General features: G+C 43.5%; 1 protein-coding gene across 4 annotated transcripts in view; it reads right to left on the reverse strand.

Annotated features, from left to right (window-relative positions):
* Positions 1 to 18,373, reverse strand: part of EFS (embryonal Fyn-associated substrate) — a 28,733-nt gene extending 10,360 nt beyond the window's left edge. The window contains exons 1-4 of one of the 4 annotated variants that reach the window (XM_081969419.1): positions 18,306 to 18,373; positions 14,737 to 16,308; positions 4,121 to 4,441; positions 3,394 to 3,492 (exon numbers count right to left, since the gene is read on the reverse strand). In XM_081969419.1, the coding sequence (XP_081825545.1) occupies positions 3,394 to 3,492; positions 4,121 to 4,441; positions 14,737 to 14,742 (426 nt within the window). In that variant the 5' untranslated portion in view covers positions 14,743 to 16,308; positions 18,306 to 18,373. Of the gene's footprint in view, positions 1 to 3,393; positions 3,493 to 4,120; positions 4,442 to 10,070; positions 10,970 to 14,730; positions 16,309 to 18,305 lie in introns of those variants that run through there. The other 3 variants (XM_081969417.1, XM_081969418.1, XM_081969420.1) reach the window with 3 other exon arrangements.
* Between the last annotated feature and the right edge of the window lie 858 nt (positions 18,374 to 19,231).

Raw genomic sequence — 19,231 nt, forward strand, 5'->3', positions numbered from 1 at the left:
CCAACCCCCCATCCAAGCAAGAGACCCTACACCGTTTCTGACAGTCTCTTCTTGAAAGCCTCCAGGGATGAAGCTCCCACAACTTCCTCTTTTTATAGGGTGGTGACCAAAACTGGGTGCAATATTCCAGGTGTGGTCTTACTAAGGCTTTTAGTATTAGTAGAATAGAATAGAATAGAATAGCAGAGTTGGAAGGGATCTTGGAGGCCTTCTAGTCCAACCCCCTACCTAGGCAGGAAACCGTACACCACTTCAGACAATGGCTATCCAACATCTTCTTAAAGACCTCCAGTGTTGGGGCATTCACAACTTTCGGAGGCAACTTCTGTTCCACTGATTAATTGTTCTAACTGTCAGGAAATTTCTCCTCAGTTCTAAGTTGCTTCTCTCCTTGATTAGTTTCCACCCATTGCTTCTTGTTCTACCCGCAGGTGTTTTGGAGAATAGCTTGACTCCCTCTTCTTTGTGGCAACCTCTGAGATATTGGAAGACTGCTGTCATGTCTCCCCTAGTCCTTCTTTGCATTCAACTAGACATACCCAGTTCCTGCAACCGTTCTTCGTATGTTTTAGCCTCCAGTCCCCTAGTCCTCTTTGTTGCTCTTCTCTGCACTCTTTCTAGAGTCTCCACGTCTTTTTTTTTTTACATCGTGGCGACCAAAACTGAATGCAATATTCCAAGTATGGCCTTACCAAGGGATTGTAAAGTGGTATTAACACTTCACGTGATCTTGATTCTATCCCTCTGTTGATGCAGCCTAGAACTGTGTTGGCTTTTTTGGCAGCTGCTGCACACGGCTGGCTCCTATTTAAATGGTTGTCCACTAGGACTCCAAGATCCCTCTCACAGTTACTACTGTTGAGCAAGGTACCACCTATACTGTCCCTGTGCGTTTCGTTTTTCTTGCCTAAATGTAGAACCTGACTCTTTTCACCATTGAATTTCATTTTGTTAGATAGCGCCCAATGTTCAAGTTTGTCGAGATCCTTCTGTATCTTAAGCCTGTCTTCTGGATGCCCCTCTGGTATTGACAGATATCCCCAGCTTCAAAAGGCACCGGGGGGACGCTCCCAAAAATTACAGTCTAGCATTTTGTTTTCAAACTTCCCCAGCTGCTAACCTCCGCATTCTCACCTGTCCTTCCCACAAATGTGTGTCTCCATTTAAGGCGAATGTTGGTTGGGATGGGAAAGGCAGCTGTTCCCCTTTCTAAAGGACTCAGATACAATTACTCTCAGCGGCAGGACAGGCATAAAATTTAATCCAACAGGCGCAGCCAGTTATCGGCCCCCGTTCCCCCTCCCTGGAGGCTTTGCCGGTCGCCACCGGGCGCACCAGCCGATGGCAACTGGCGCCGAGATCAAACGTGACCCCCTGAAACCAGCTGAGATTTTGACTCCCGGGGTAGATTTAGAATAGAAACCAGTTGGCCGGCGGTCAGGTGGCAATCACATATAATGTAAGAAAAGATTTTTTAAAAAAAAAAGATCATAAAATGAAACAAGAGAAATGACAATAAAATAAAAGAGCAAAGTGAAATAAAAAAAAAGAATAGATTGAGAAGAATAAAACAAAACCGGATAGATTTAGAAGAATAACATAAAAAGGGACAGATTTAGAAGAATAAAATAAAAGAAGAAGAATGAAACAAAACAGTGGAGGGTGGAATAAGAAAATAAAGTAAAATGAAAGAATAGAGGAATAAAGTAAAAGAATAAATAAATTAATTAAAATAGCAGAATAAAATAAAACAGGATAGATTTAGAAGAATAAAATAAAAAGGGACAGATTTAGAAGAGTAAAACAGAAGAAGAAGAATGAAACAAAACAGTGGAGGGTGGAATAAGAAAATAAAGTAAAATGAAAGAATAGAGGAATAAAATAAAAGAATAAATAAATTAAAATAGCAGAGCAAAATAAAACAGGATAGATTTAGAAGAATAAAATAAAAAGGGACAGATATAGAAGAGTAAAACAGAAGAAGAAGAATGAAACAAAACAGTGGAGGGTGGAATAAGAAAATAAAGTAAAATGAAAGAATAGAGGAATAAAATAAAAGAATAAATAAATTAAAATAGCAGAGCAAAATAAAACAGGATAGATTTAGAAGAATAAAATAAAAAGGGACAGATTTAGAAGAGTAAAATAAAAAAGAAGGAAAATGAAATAAAACAATGGAGGGTGGGATGATAAAATAAAGTAAAATGAAAGAATAGAAGAATAAAATAAAGGAATAAATAAATAAACAATAAAATAAAATAGCAAAGTAAAATAAAAAAGAATAGATTTAAAAGAATAGATTTCAAAGAATAAAATAAAAAGGGACAGATTTAGAAGAATAACATAAAAGAAGAAGAAGAATGAAACAAAATAGTGGAGGGCGGAATAAGAAAATAAAGTAAAATAAAAGAATAGAGGAATAAAATAAAAGAATAAATAAATAAATTAAAATAGCAGAGTAAAATAAAAAGGGATAGATTTAGAAGAATAAAATAAAAAGGGATAGATTTAGAAGAATAAAATAAAAAGGGATAGATTTAGAAGAGTAAAATAAAAAAAGAACGAAATAAAATAAAACAATGGAGTGTAAAATAATGAAATAAAGTAAAATGAAAGAATAGAAGAATAAAATAAAAGAATAAATAAATAAAATAGCAAAGTAAAATAAAAAAAGAATAGATTTAAAAGAATAAAATAAAAAGGATAGATTTAGAAGAATAAAATAAAAAAGAAGAAAAATGAAATAAAACAATGGAGGGTGGAATGATAAAATGAAGTAAAATAAAAGAATAGAAGAATAAAAGAATAAATAAATCAGTAAAATAAAATAGTAAAGTAAAATCAAAGAATAGAGTAGAATAACCAAATAATAAAATCAACAAAATAATAAAATAAATTAATAAAGTAAAATCAAAGAATGGAGTAGAATAATACGCTAAAATAAAAAATTGTAATAAACTAAAAAAAAAGAAATAAAATAAAAATATAAAATGAAATTAAAAAGTAAAGTAAAATAAAATATAAAGTAAAATAATAAAATAAAATAGCCATGCCATCTCAGTTGACAAAACAGATAGTTCTTGATTTACAATTATTTGTTTAGTGACCATTTGAAGAGATGTTTTTCACACTTACGACCGTTGCCCCATCCCCACAACCACGTGATCAAAAACCAGACACTTGGCAACTGACTCATACTGATGACCGTTAGTTTCCCTGGGTCATGTGACCCCCCTTTAGCGACCTTCCGACAAGCAAAGCTGATGGGGAAAGCCATTCACTTAACAACCGGGTGACTCACTTAACAATTGCAGTGATTCACTTTAACAACTGTGGCAAGAAAAGGCCAAAACAGACCCCGGGCCCATCTTCTCCTTTGGCCTCTCAAAATACCTCTGCAGAATCTTCTTCCCTCCGGGTCCCCCGAGGGACCCTGTAGATCCCTTCTGGGGGCAACGGGCAGGGCCTTGCCGGTGGTGGGATCTCATAGACCTGGGGTGGAAGAAAAAGACAAGGAGAAACCAGGAATCAGGATCTGGAGAGAAGGAGCTGATGATCCCTGGAGCTTCAAAACCATATCTCAAGATAGGTTGCGCACCAACCTGGCTAGGCTACAATGGGGGTGGAGCGTTTGTGGTTTGGTGTGGCGGAGGAAACCAGCTTTCATCGGGGTTGGTTGGGTGACCCATCCCATCCAAGTGGACCTCAAAAGCAAGTTTGGGGGTCAACATCTTAGGGGGGTTTAGAAGATCGAAAAGTTGCTCCTCAACAGCTCTTCTAGTAGGCATACTTCTCCACCCTGGGAACTTGTAGATATGGTGGAGGACAGTTCCCATCATCCACACACAGCTAAAATGGGTGGGAATCTCTCAATACACTTGTCTACCGTCTACTCAAACTTCTACCCAAGATGAGAAAGATGGACTTCAATATCTTCCACCAGAGCAGCGAACGCTGCTCTGGTGGAAGATATTGAAGTCCATCTTTCTCATCTTGGGTAGAAGTTTGAGTAGACGGTAGCAAGTCCCTGGGGATGTTTCGTGTCACCTCTCCAAGGTGACACCATGGAGACCAACAAGCAGGAGAAGACCTCCAGGTTCCCCCCCCCCCCCCTTCTCACCTCTTCTTCTTCTTTCGTTTGATCTCTTCTTCTCCATCCGTCCATGGATCCATCTGAGATCTTCCCCATCAGAAGAAGACCTTCCTTCTTCGGGACCTGGTAGACCTCTGCCGGGGTGTGATTTGGGTGAGATCCCGACTCGGGGAGAACCTTCACCCTGTTGGCGGGCACGATCCCTTGCTGGCCGTGCAAGGAACACAGGTGCCAGCCCTCCAGGCCGGTCCCTTCTGGCTGGAGGAGGACCATAAGGTCTCCTTTGTTGAAGGAGAGTTCGTCCGGACACTCGGCCGTGTTGTCGTAGAGCGCACGACACAACTGCGCCTGTGGACAAAAAAACAAGGTGGATACTCAGGGCTCAAGTCACACTTTCCAAAGTTTGGTGTTAAGCCCTGCTCTACAGACTACGATATCCAGAATTCTTAAAGACTACAACTCCCAGAATTCCAAGACTGCAACCCCCCAGAATTCTTAAGACTACAACTCCCAGAATTCCTAGACCACAACTCTCAGAATTCCCAACTACAACTCTCAGAATTCCAAGACTACAACTCCCAGAATTCCAAGACCACAACTCCCAGAATTCCAAGACTACAACTCTCAGAATTCCCAGACTACAACTCTCAGAATTCCAAGACTACAACTCCCAGAATCCCCAAACTACAATTCCCAGAATTCCAAGACTACAACTCCCAGAATTCCAAGACTACAACTCCCAGAATTCCAAGACTACAACTCCCAGAATCCCCAAACTACAATTCCCAGAATTCCAAGACAACTCCCAGAATTCCAAGACTACAACTCCCAGAATTCCAAGACTACAACTCTCAGAATTCCCAGACTACAACTCTCAGAATTCCAAGACTACAACTCCCAGAATCCCCAAACTACAATTCCCAGAATTCCAAGACTACAACTCCCAGAATTCCAAGACTACAACTCCCAGAATTCCAAGACTACAACTCCCAGAATCCCCAAACTACAATTCCCAGAATTCCAAGACAACTCCCAGAATTCCAAGACTACAACTCCCAGAATTCCAAGACTACAACTCCCAGAATCCCCAAACTACAATTCCCAGAATTCCAAGACAACTCCCAGAATTCCAAGACTACAACTCCCAGAATTCCAAGACTACAACTCTCAGAATTCCCAGACTACAACTCTCAGAATTCCAAGACTACAACTCCCAGAATCCCCAAACTACAATTCCCAGAATTCCAAGACTACAACTCCCAGAATTCCAAGACTACAACTCCCAGAATTCCAAGACTACAACTCCCAGAATCCCCAGACTACAATTCCCAGAATTCCAAGACAACTCCCAGAATTCCAAGACTACAACTCCCAGAATCCCCAAACTACAATTCCCAGAATTCCTAGACCACAACTCTCAGAATTCCAAGACTACAACTCCCAGAATTCCAAGACTACAACTCCCAGAATCCCCAAACTACAACTCCCAGAATTCCAAGACTACAACTCCCAGAATTCCAAGACTACAACTCCCAGAATTCCAAGACTACAACTCCCAGAATCCCCAAACTACAATTCCCAGAATTCCAAGACTACAACTCCCAGAATTCCAAGACTACAACTCCCAGAATTCCAAGACTACAACTCCCAGAATCCCCAAACTACAATTCCCAGAATTCCAAGACTACAACTCCCAGAATTCCAAGACTACAACTCCCAGAATTCCAAGACTACAACTCCCAGAATCCCCAAACTACAATTCCCAGAATTCCAAGACTACAACTCCCAGAATTCCAAGACTACAACTCCCAGAATTCCAAGACTACAACTCCCAGAATCCCCAAACTACAATTCCCAGAATTCCAAGACAACTCCCAGAATTCCAAGACTACAACTCCCAGAATCCCCAAACTACAATTCCCAGAATTCCTAGACCACAACTCTCAGAATTCCAAGACTACAACTCCCAGAATTCCAAGACTACAACTCCCAGAATCCCCAAACTACAACTCCCAGAATTCCAAGACAACTCCCAGAATTCCAAGACTACAACTCTCAGAATTCCCAGACTACAACTCTCAGAATTCCAAGACTACAACTCCCAGAATCCCCAAACTACAATTCCCAGAATTCCAAGACTACAACTCCCAGAATTCCAAGACTACAACTCCCAGAATTCCAAGACTACAACTCCCAGAATCCCCAAACTACAATTCCCAGAATTCCTAGACCACAACTCTCAGAATTCCAAGACTACAACTCCCAGAATTCCAAGACCACAACTCCCAGAATTCCAAGACTACAACTCCCAGAATCCCCAAACTACAACTCCCAGAATTCCAAGACAACTCCCAGAATTCCAAGACTACAACTCCCAGAATTCTTAGACTACAACTCTCAGAATTCCCAGACTACAACTCTCAGAATCCCCAAACTACAATTCCCAGAATTCCAAGACTACAATTCCCAGAATTCCAAGACTACAACTCCCAGAATTCCAAGACTACAACTCCCAGAATTCCCAGACTACAACTCCCAGAATCCCCAAACTACAATTCCCAGAATTCCTAGACCACAACTCTCAGAATTCCAAGACTACAACTCCCAGAATTCCAAGACCACAACTCCCAGAATTCCCAGACTACAACTCCCAGAATTCCAAGACTACAACTCTCAGAATTCCCAGACTACAACTCCCAGAATTCCTAGACCACAACTCTCAGAATTCCAAGACTACAACTCCCAGAATTCCAAGACTACAACTCTCAGAATTCCCAGACTACAACTCCCAGAATTCCAAGACTACAACTCTCAGAATTCCCAGACTACAACTCTCAGAATTCCAAGACTACAACTCCCAGAATCCCCAAACTACAATTCCCAGAATTCCAAGACAACTCCCAGAATTCCAAGACTACAACTCCCAGAATCCCCAAACTACAATTCCCAGAATTCCTAGACCACAACTCTCAGAATTCCAAGACTACAACTCCCAGAATTCCAAGACTACAACTCCCAGAATCCCCAAACTACAACTCCCAGAATTCCAAGACAACTCCCAGAATTCCAAGACTACAACTCTCAGAATTCCCAGACTACAACTCTCAGAATTCCAAGACTACAACTCCCAGAATCCCCAAACTACAATTCCCAGAATTCCAAGACTACAACTCCCAGAATTCCAAGACTACAACTCCCAGAATTCCAAGACTACAACTCCCAGAATCCCCAAACTACAATTCCCAGAATTCCTAGACCACAACTCTCAGAATTCCAAGACTACAACTCCCAGAATTCCAAGACCACAACTCCCAGAATTCCAAGACTACAACTCCCAGAATCCCCAAACTACAACTCCCAGAATTCCAAGACAACTCCCAGAATTCCAAGACTACAACTCCCAGAATTCTTAGACTACAACTCTCAGAATTCCCAGACTACAACTCTCAGAATCCCCAAACTACAATTCCCAGAATTCCAAGACTACAATTCCCAGAATTCCAAGACTACAACTCCCAGAATTCCAAGACTACAACTCCCAGAATTCCCAGACTACAACTCCCAGAATCCCCAAACTACAATTCCCAGAATTCCTAGACCACAACTCTCAGAATTCCAAGACTACAACTCCCAGAATTCCAAGACCACAACTCCCAGAATTCCCAGACTACAACTCCCAGAATTCCAAGACTACAACTCTCAGAATTCCCAGACTACAACTCCCAGAATTCCTAGACCACAACTCTCAGAATTCCAAGACTACAACTCCCAGAATTCCAAGACTACAACTCTCAGAATTCCCAGACTACAACTCCCAGAATTCCAAGACTACAACTCTCAGAATTCCCAGACTACAACTCTCAGAATTCCAAGACTACAACTCCCAGAATCCCCAAACTACAATTCCCAGAATTCCAAGACTACAACTCCCAGAATTCCAAGACTACAACTCCCAGAATTCCAAGACTACAACTCCCAGAATCCCCAAACTACAATTCCCAGAATTCCTAGACCACAACTCTCAGAATTCCAAGACTACAACTCCCAGAATTCCAAGACCACAACTCCCAGAATTCCAAGACTACAACTCCCAGAATCCCCAAACTACAACTCCCAGAATTCCAAGACAACTCCCAGAATTCCAAGACTACAACTCCCAGAATTCTTAGACTACAACTCTCAGAATTCCCAGACTACAACTCTCAGAATTCCCAGACTACAACTCCCAGAATCCCCAAACTACAATTCCCAGAATTCCAAGACTACAATTCCCAGAATTCCAAGACTACAACTCCCAGAATTCCAAGACTACAACTCCCAGAATTCCCAGACTACAACTCCCAGAATCCCCAAACTACAATTCCCAGAATTCCTAGACCACAACTCTCAGAATTCCAAGACTACAACTCCCAGAATTCCAAGACCACAACTCCCAGAATTCCAAGACTACAACTCCCAGAATCCCCAAACTACAATTCCCAGAATTCCAAGACAACTCCCAGAATTCCAAGACTACAACTCCCAGAATTCTTAGACTACAACTCTCAGAATTCCCAGACTACAACTCTCAGAATTCCCAGACTACAACTCTCAGAATTCCCAGACTACAACTCCCAGAATCCCCAAACTACAATTCCCAGAATTCCAAGACTACAATTCCCAGAATTCCAAGACTACAACTCCCAGAATTCCAAGACTACAACTCCCAGAATTCCCAGACTACAACTCCCAGAATCCCCAAACTACAACTCCCAGAATTCCAAGACAACTCCCAGAATTCCCAGACTACAACTCCCAGAATTCCCAGACCACAACTCCCAGAATTCCCAGACTACAACTCCCAGAATTCCAAGACCACAACTCCCAGACTTCCCAGACTACAACTCCCAGAATTCCCAGACCACAACTCCCAGAATCCCCAGACTACGACTCCCAGAATCCTCAAACTACAACTCCCAGAGTTCCCAGTTCACACGACTATCCACAACCAAGATGCTAAAATGACTTTTTTTGGGGTTGCAAAACATACAGTTGTTGGGACCAACAACTGTAAGTTTTAATGTTTGTCTGTATGAGCATCTCCCTTTCTATAATATGTAGTCCTTGTTTAGTGACTGTCTCGCTTAGTGACCAATTGTGGTCCCAACAGTAATAAGGAAGGAACTTTGCGACCAGTTCTTGCACTTATGACTACTGCAGGTCTGCCAAGCGAAGAAAAACAGAACCAAGATTGGGAAATCATGTTTCACTTAGCGACCGACAATCAAATTACCCGACTGTGGTCGCTAAAGTAGGACTGTCTGTACATTAAAAACTCTGTAGGCTTCTGCGTTAGATCTCTACATAGGGGTAACATTTAAAAATATATATGCATGAGAAAGGTTATTATACCACAGGACAAAGTTGCACAGGTACTTCTTACAACTACACCTCCCATCATGCCCAGCTATTCTATTTTTTCCAACTGCCTCCCAGGCAGCTATATCCCATCATCCTGTTCCCTAAGGAACCTAGAAGCTGTTGGCTGAAACAGCTTTGGAAACATCTGGTTGAGAAAGCCCCAAGCCAAAGGACTGCAAATTTACTCTCCCCGCATGTAGAAAACTAGTGCTTCAGGGATAATGTTAGCTCTTCACTGGCGGGGAGTTTTTAAACGGCCCTTAATCTGGCCATTTCCCCTTCCCTGATATTCTGAATGGGCTCTACCCACTAGGGGCGGACTTCTTTTAAGACTGCCCGGAGAAGTTGCATTTTTAAATCCGTGCTTGAATTCCTCCGAAAAATAAACGTTTGGCTGGGAAATCTGCCCAAAAATTGGGAACGGGATGAACGAAAAGACAAATTCCGGCATTGCTCAGCGTTCCCATTTATAAACAATTGTGGAGTTTTGCAACCAAAACTTTTTTAAACTTAAAACTCAATTGCTGAACATTTCCTGGATTAAAAAAAGTGATTTAGGAGCTTTTTTCACACTTACGACCGTTGCGACATCCGTCGTGTAATCCGAATTCAGACCCTTGCCAACACGATCTCTTTCACGACCATCTTACAAGCTAACGTCCATAAGGAAGCTGGATTCCATCGTGTCACTTACTTAACAACGGCAGGGATTCATTTAATGACCGCGATGAGAAAAGTCGTAAAATGAGGCAAAACTCACTTAATAAATATCTCACTTAGCAACGTAAATCTGGGGCTGAATTGTGGTTGTAAGTGGAGGATTATCTATAGTGTTTATACCATGTCGTAGAAACCTAGAAAACTGATGCCAGAAAAAGAGGTTCTTAATCCACTTTTTAATTGAGGTTTTTTTTTGTTATTAATTTTCCTTTTAACTAATAAATTTATTAGGCTTTATTATTGCCATCACCGCATGGATGGTCCTACTAAAAATATTTATTTTTAGTATTATCATTTTATCTTTTGTCTTTTTCTACATTTTTGTTGGATGAGAGAGATGGATTTACCAACCCACAAAACATTAAAAAATAAGTAAAGGTAGTCTTTGACTGACAAACAATTCGCTTAGTGACGTTTCGAAGTTACAACAGCACGGGAAAAAAGTGACTCGGGAGCTTTTTTTCACACTTACAACCGTTGCACCATCCTCCCGCACACGTAATCAGAATTCCGACACTTGCCAACTGACTCGTATTTACGACGGTCGCAGTGTCCCGGGGTCACGCGATCCCCTTTTGCGACCGTCCGACAAGCAATGTCCACGGGGAAGCCGGATTCACTTAACAACCGTGTCGTTTACTTAACGAACAGCGGCGATTCATTTCACAAGGTCGTAAAGGGGGCAAAACTCACTTCACCAACGTCTCACTTAGCGGCAGAAATTCTGGGCTCCATTGTGGTCGTACGTTGAGGACAAGCTCTGATTCCCCATTTCCCCCCCCCCCCACCCCAGCTTTTGCTTAAGCCATCCCAGAGTCCTGCAAACTCTAATAATCATGTTAAAATCGGCGGTGGGATTCATTTAGGTTCATAACTGTGAGCGCGCATGCGGACGGACACTTGCATCGTGCGCCCGCCTTGGGCGCATGCGCTTTGATCACATGTGCAGCGTGCACGCATGTCCGCAGCGTCGAAAACGGGGCTACACAGGACGTTTTGGAGCCGAGGCGGCCGCCCGCAATTTGCTGCTACCACTTCGGTTGAACCGTTCCGAACCGGCTGAATCCAAGATCTGGTTAAAACAGAATATAAATCTCAAGCAATAATCTTGTTTCTGACGGGGTGAGGGCGGATATGATTTTGATGGTTACTTGGCGGACAAGGAAAAAAGTGAAATCACTCATCTGGGTGTTGACAAATAAAATTTAGCCAGAAATGATCTCATTGGGGGGGAGGGGAGTTTTAAGACCCAGAAAGCAGAAAGTTGACGAATTTCAGCCAAAATCGTACGTTATCGACGGGAAATATTTCAATCGTCAACGCAAAATTGAAGTGAGGCCTAACTTTGCGCTTCAGGAAAAGCTGCCGTATTTTTCAGACTGGCGAGGGGAGCCTTCTTTAAGCGTGAGAAGGGATTCCTAAACCCCTAAGCCGCTCGATTTTCCCTTTAGAGGCAATCCTCGACTTACGACCACAACGGAGGGCAACATTTTTTGTTGCTAAGCGAGACGTTTGTAAAGTGAGTTTTACACCCTTTTGTGGCCACGGCTGTTAAGCGAATCCGTGCCACTGTTCGGTTAGTAACCCAGTCGTTAAGTGGATCTGGCTTCCCCCGTGGACTTTGCTTGTCAGAAAGCCGCGAAAAGGGAATCATCTGACACTCCCCCACACCGCGACCGCCATAACTACGAGTCGGTTGCCCAGCGTCTGCATTTTGATCATGTGACCACGGGGATGCTGCAATGGTCATAAGTGTGGCTCAGGAGTCATAAGTGTGAAAAAACGGTCCTACATCATTTTTTTTCAGTCCCGGCGTAATTTCGGTCATTAAGCGAACTGTTGTAAGTCAAGGACTGCCTGTGTTTAGCCACAACCGCATGAAAAGTGCTTTTCCAGAGATGCAGCTTGAAAAAGTAAAACCTCAAAAAGGGCTGATTTTTTTTAGGGGAAAAGTATTTTGAGTTGCAAAAGTAATTAAGGAGAGCCTTGAGTTCCTCCCTCTTCCCCACCACCCCAAAATCTTTTTCGGTGCCCCTCTTTGTCAACCCAAGTCAACAATACATCAAAGCCTTCACTGCCACTTATCGTGTTTGCAGATAATAAGGAGCCGAAATCACCTTGAAATGCAAATCTTTCCCCTGAGGGTCAAAATTGTTCTCAATCCTGTTTTACTACAAATTGTGGTCAGGGTAACCTTTGATTTCTTTCCCTTCTTTCTTTCATTCTCTCTCTTTTCTTTCTCTTTTCCTTCCCTTCTTTCTTTATTTTCTCTTTAATCTTCCTTTCTCTTTTCTTTTCTCTTTCCCTTCCTTCCTTGATATTTTTTTCTTTTCTTTCTCTTTCCCTTCCTTCCTTGATTCTTTCTTTCTTCCCTTCCTTGAGTCTTTTTCTTTCTTTCTCATTCCTTCCTTCTTTTTCTTCCCTTTCTCTTTCCCTTCCTTGATTCTTCTTGTTTCTTTCTTTCTCTTTCCCTTTCTTCCTTGATTCTTTCCCTTCCTTGATTCTTTCTTTCTTTCTCCTTCATTCCTTCCTTCTTTATTTCCTTTCTCTTTCCCTTCCTTCCTTGATTCTCTTTCTTTCTTTCTTTTTCCCTTCCTTCCTTGATTCTCTTTCTTTCTTTCTTTCTCTTTCCCTTCCTTCCTTGATTCTCTTTCTTTCTTTCTTTCTCTTTCCCTTCCTTCCTTGATTCTCTTTCTTTCTTTCTTTCTCTTTCCCTTCCTTCCTTGATTCTCTTTCTTTCTTTCTTTCTCTTTCCCTTCCTTCCTTGATTCTTTCTTTCTTTCTTTCTCTTTCCCTTCCTTCCTTGATTCTCTTTCTTTCTTTCTTTCTCTTTCCCTTCCTTCCTTGATTCTCTTTCTTTCTTTCTTTCTTTCTCTTTCCCTTCCTTCCTTGATTCTCTTTCTTTCTTTCTTTCTCTTTCCCTTCCTTCCTTGATTCTCTTTCTTTCTTTCTTTCTCTTTCCCTTCCTTCCTTGATTCTCTTTCTTTCTTTCTTTCTCTTTCCCTTCCTTCCTTGATTCTCTTTCTTTCTTTCTTTCTCTTTCCCTTCCTTCCTTGATTCTCTTTCTTTCTTTCTCTTTCCCTTCCTTCCTTGATTCTTTCTTTCTTTCTTTCTCTTTCCCTTCCTTCCTTGATTCTCTTTCTTTCTTTCTTTCTTTCTCTTTCCCTTCCTTCCTTGATTCTCTTTCTTTCTTTCTTTCTCTTTCCCTTCCTTCCTTGATTCTCTTTCTTTCTTTCTCTTTCCCTTCCTTCCTTGATTCTCTTTCTTTCTTTCTTTCTCTTTCCCTTCCTTCCTTGATTCTCTTTCTTTCTTTCTTTCTTTCTCTTTCCCTTCCTTCCTTGATTCTCTTTCTTTCTTTCTTTCTTTCTCTTTCCCTTCCTTCCTTGATTCTCTTTTTCTTTCTTTCTCTTTCCCTTCCTTCCTTGATTCTCTTTCTTTCTTTCTTTCTCTTTCCCTTCCTTCCTTGATTCTCTTTCTTTCTTTCTCTTTCCCTTCCTTCCTTGATTCTTTCTTTCTTTCTTTCTCTTTCCCTTCCTTCCTTGATTCTCTTTCTTTCTTTCTTTCTCTTTCCCTTCCTTCCTTGATTCTCTTTCTTTCTTTCTTTCTCTTTCCCTTCCTTCCTTGATTCTTTTTTTCTATCTTCCCTTCCTTGATTTTCTTTCTTTCATTCCTTCTTTCTTTCTTCCCTTTCTTTCCCTTCCTTCCTTCATTCTTTTTCTTTCTTTCTCTTTCCTTGATTCTTTCTTTCTTTCTTCCCTTCCTTGAGTCTTTTTCTTTCTTTCTTTCATTCCTTCCTTCTTTTTCTTCCCTTTCTTTCCCTTCCTTGATTCTTTTTATGTTTCTTTCTTTCTCTTTCCCTCCCTTCCTTGATTCTTTCTTTCCCTTCCTTGATTCTTTCTTTCTCCTTCATTCCTTCCTTCTCTTTCATTTCCTCTTTCCCTTCCTTCCTTGATTCTTTCTATCTTCCCTTGATTTTTTTCTTTCTCTTTCATTCCTTCCTTCTTTCTTTCTTCCCTCTTTCCTTTCCTTCCTTCATTCTTATTTTTCTTTCTTTCTCTTTCCCTTTCTTCCTTGGTTCTTTCTTTCCCTTCCTTGATTCTTTTTCTTTCTTTCTTTCTCTTTCCTTCCTTCCTTCCTTCTTTCTTTCCTTTCTCTTTCCCTTCCTTCCTTGATTCTTTTTTATTTTTCTTTCTCTTTCCCTTCCTTGTTTCTTTCTTTCTTTCTCTCTTTTTTCTCTTTTCCTTCCTTCTTTGGTTTTTCTTTCTTTCGCTCTGTACGCTCTCTTTTTACCTTTCTTGACTCATTCATTCCTCCTTCCTTTCTTTTTCCTTCTCTTTTTTCTTCCTTTCTCTTGCCCTTTCCTCTTTCCCTCTCTTACCCTATCCTTCCTCCCTTGGTTCTTAATTTCTTCCTCCCTCCCTCCCTCCCTTTTCTTCTTTATTTTATTTCTCTCTTTCTCTCCCTTTCTTCCCCCCTCCCTCCCTCCCTCTCTTTCTTTTTCTTTCTTTCCTACTTACACTTACAGACATGTTGGGCCTCCAACATCAAACAAAGGGATGAGAAGACGTGAACAGCCTCCGGGAACCAGAATGACACCTTAATATATTAAGTCTCTTGAAAAAATAAAGCCAGTCGTTAGAAGCATTCTTCTCTCTTGCTCTCTATGTACGTTGTGCCCGGAGGGTAAAACAACAAAAGGAAAAAAAAGATTCCTGAGAATTTTAAAATAGATTTTTCCTCATCTTAAGCAAGCCAACAAACCACAAACACAGAAGCTATAACACTCCAAAAGAATCCTTGGCAAGATGAATAATTCCAATGCAAAGTGAGGGGAGGGGGGGAAAAAAGTCTCTATTTAGAGAGATTTTCCAGGGGTTTCCTATATAATTTATATATATTTGTGTGCAGTGACTGTGGTATGCTTAGAAGTTCGTCTAGCTGCAATGTGCAATTCCCTATGATTATTCCCCCAGCAGTTTTTCTGAGGTTTTTCCACATTTCTGGGTCAGCAAAATTAGGCCAGAAAAGCGATTGGAGCGACCTTGATTGCTTCCAGACCCGAAAGGATCGAGCGAAGGAAGACAAGAATGAAACAAGCTGGAACACGGATCCGTGAGTCGAGCAGAAAGCGGAGAAGCAGACGTTAAGGGGACGTCTTTTTCCAACGCTGGTTTAAAAAACTGCAATAAGCAGACCAGCCAGAACCCAAGAAAAGAAATCAAAAGTTTCCTTTTGGCAACGAAGAAGCCCAAATGATCCACAGTTCCCATCTGCCCGCAAACTTTTCCTTTTTCAATCCAGAATTATTTGGGGGGTTCGTTGTTTTTTAAACAAACAAACAAACAAACCAGTTTTCAGAAATTCCTTCAAAAGTATTCAGCAATATTTATTGTTTCCTGAGGACAAGCAAAGACGCATCGGCGGTTATCGTTCATATTTGGCCTCTTTTTTTCTCTTTCTCTCTCTCTCTCTCCGCTCTTCTGCTTTTTTTTTAAAAAAAATTAAAGATCAAGTCCAACTTTTAGCCAATTCCGAAAAGGCCTGCCGGGCATCGATCCAGTTCCCCCCTTCCCTAAAAAATTCCAAATCGCCCACCGATCCGACACGTATCTCAAACGAGGAACTCCAGGAATTGGGAGGCATTTCCAAATCAACGTAATATTTCCAGGGAAGTTAGCTTCTCGCTCCTTTTCGAGGCTAAAAGGACGAGGTTCGAATCCAGATGAATTCTAATTTCGAGGGAGTTTTCCTGCTTTCCCCCCCCCCAAAAAAAATCTTCGGCAAACGTCCAGATAATCTTGTTTTCATTCTTCTAATTCAACCGCAGGCGGGAATGTCCGAGTCAGCAGGGAGAGCGACGTTGCGGCGCGGGAGGGGGGTGGTGTAAATCCAGATATAATGCGCTTCTTTTGTTTGGCCCCAAATATTTATTTCACAAGGAGAGGCGGGAGGCCAGGGTTGAGTTTCATGCAAATTTCCCCCAGCATTTCTTTCTTAAAAAGTTACGGAAGGGACATATTTCCCGGGCCAAAGGTGGCAGCCTCTCTCCCATTTAGACCAGTTGGGTCTCCTGCTGTGTCCCACTCCGTCACCTGCTGAGACCAAAATACAAAGAAGCGTTGTTAAGAATTGGATTCCAGCCTTAACTTAAAGAAAGTGACTTTCCCCAAAATCCAGGAGAATTTCTTGCATTCTGGAGGAAGGTTAATTTTTAAAAAGCTTGTTTTTCCTTCCTTCCTTCCTTCCTTCCTTCCTTCCCCTTCTATCGTCCCTCCCCCTTCCCTCTCTTTTCCTTCCTTCCCTGCTTCTTCCTCTCTCCCTTCCTCTTTTCCTTCCTTCCCTCCCCTTCTATCGTCCCTCCCCCTTCCCTCTCTTTTCCTTCTTTCCCTGCTTCTTCCTCCCTCCCTTTCTCTTTTCCTTCCTTCCCCCCCTTTCTGTCATCCCTCCCCCTTCCCTCTCTTTTCCTTCCTTCCTTCCTTCCTTCCTTCCTTCCTTCCTTCCTTCCTTCCTCTTTTCCTTCTGTCTTTCCTCCCTTTCCCTTTTTCTTCCTTCCGTGTCTATTTCTTTTCCTATCATCCTTTCTTCCTCTCTTTTCCTTCCTTCCTTCCATCGCCCCTCCTCCCTCCCTCTTTTTTCCTTCCTTCCCTGCTTCTTCCTTTCTCCTTCCTTCTCCTTCTATCCTTCCTTCCTTCCCTCCTCCTTTCCTTTTTTCTTCCTGACTTCCTCCCCTTCCCCGTCTATTTCCTTTGCTGCCATCCTTCCTCTTCCTCTCTATTTTCCTTCCTTCCTCTCATTCCCTTCCTTCTTTCCTTTTATTTTCATACTTTCCTTCTTTTTCCTTCATTCCTTCCTCTTGTCTATTTTCCCTCCCTTCCCCCTCTCTTTCTTTCCCTTTCTTTTCCTTCCTTGATTCCTTGATCCTTCCTTCCACCCTTCCTTCTGTCCTTCCTCTTTCTCTCTCTTTTCTCTTTTCTTTTTCTTTCTCTCTCCCTTCCTTCCTAGATTCCTTGATCCTTCCTTCCTCTTTCTCTCTTCTTCCTTTCTTTTCTTTCCCTCTCTTTCTCTCGCTCTTCCTCTTCCTTCCTTGATCCATTCATCTCTCCTTCCTTCTTCTTTCTCTCTCTTTCTCTTTCCCTCCTTCCTTGATTCCTGGATCCATCCTGCCTTCCTTCCTCTTTCTCTCTTCTTTCTCTCTCTTTTCTTTCTCTCTCTCTCTCATTCTCTCTCTCCCTTTCCCTTCCTTCCCTGATTCCTTCCTTCCCTATTTCTCTCTCCTTTCTCTTTCTTTTCTCTTTTCTTTCTTTCTCTCTCCCTTCCTTCCTAGATTCCTTGATCCTTCCTTCCTCTTTCTCTCTTCTTCCTCTTTCTTTTCTTTCCCTCTCTTTCTCGCGCTCTTCCTCTTCCTTCCTTCATCCATTCATTCCTCCTTCCTTCTTTCTCTCCTTTCTCTTTCCCTCCTTCCTTGATTCCTGGATCCATCCTTCCTTCCTTCCTTCCTCTTTCTCTCTTCTTTCTCTCTCTGTTCTTTCTTTCTTTCTCTCTCTCTCTCTTTCTCTCCCTCCCTTTCCCTTCCTTCCCTGATTCCTTCCCTCCCTATTTCTCTCTCCTTTCTCTTTCTTTTCTTTCCCCCCTCTTTTCTTTCTCTCTCCCTCCCTCCCTCCGGTACCTTCACAGCCCTTTCTCCAAAGTTGTTATTTTCACACACACACACAAACACACCTCTTCCCCTTCTCGTGGGGGAGGGGGGCGTCCTTCCGAACCAAGCAGACCCCCCACCCACCCACCCACCCCCACCAGCCCAGCTGCCTGGCCATCCAAAGCTCCATCACCCCGACTCAGCAATTCCTCCCCGCCAGCCGGGCTCCCGAGGCCAACGTGGCTGGCTGGCTGGCCGGCTCCCGAGTGGGGGAGAACGGGGCAGGAAAAAAGGGGGGAACGGGCAGGCAGCCCACCCACCCAAAGAGCCCCGGGAGATGCGGAGGGGGGAGAGAAGAGAAAGGGGGGATCGGGGCTGGGGACCCCCCCAAAACTCCCCTCCTCCTCCGCCCCCTCCCCACAATCCAGGTTCAAAAGGGGAGGGGGAGATGCTTACTTGGCCGGGCCCCGCGACCCCCGCCGGCGCCCTCCTCGCCTCCGCCCGGCTGCCAAGTCGGCAGCTCCGTCTCTTCTGCGCCGGCGCTTCCCCTCCTCCTCCTCCTCCTCCTCCTCTCCTCCCCCTCCTTGGAGGGTGGGGAGGGGGCTTTGCCCCCTTGGAGGTCTTTCCCCCTCTCTTTCCTTCTTCTCCCCCGCCCCAGGCTCCTGTTTTCTCTCCCCCCCCCACTCCTGCCCACCTTAGGGGTCTCCAAGCCAAGCCCCCCCTCCCCTTTCTCTCCTTGGAGGGTGGGGAGGGGGCTTTTCCCCCTTGGAGGTCTTTCCCCCTCTTTCCTTCTTCTCCCCCTCCCCCAGGCTCTGTCCTGGTCCTTCCACCGCTCCTGCCCACCTTGGGGGTCCCAAAGCCAAGACCCCCCCTCCCCTTTCTCTCCTTGGAGGGTGGGGAGAGGGCTTTTCCCCCTTGGAGGTCTCCCCCCTTTCCTTCTTCTCTCTCCCCCCCCCCCAACAGGGTCCTTTTTTTCCCTCCTGCACACCTTGGGGGTCTCTAAGCCAAGACCCCCCTCCACTTTACGTCCTCCTTGGAGGGTGGGGAGGGGGCTTTTCCCCCTTGGAGGTCTCCCCCCTTTCCTTCTTCTCCCCCCCCCGCCCCAGGTTTCTGTTTTCTCCCCCCCCCCCACTCCTGCCCACCTTGGGGGTCTCCAAGCCAAGCCCCCTCCTCCACTTTACGTCCTCCTCCTTGGAGGGTGGGGAGGGGGCTTTGCCCCCCTGGAGGTCTTTCCCCCACTTTCCTTCTTCTCCACCTCCCCCAGGCTCTGTCCTGGTCCTTCCCCCGCTCCTGCCCACCTTGGGGGTCCCCAAGCCAAGAGCCCCCTCCCCTTTCTTTCCTTGGAGGGTGGGGAGAGGGCTTTTCCCCCTTGGAGGTCTCCC

The sequence above is a fragment of the Natrix helvetica genome (assembly GCF_964273705.1).
Source record: "Natrix helvetica genome assembly, chromosome: W".
Taxonomy (NCBI): domain Eukaryota; kingdom Metazoa; phylum Chordata; class Lepidosauria; order Squamata; family Natricidae; genus Natrix; species Natrix helvetica.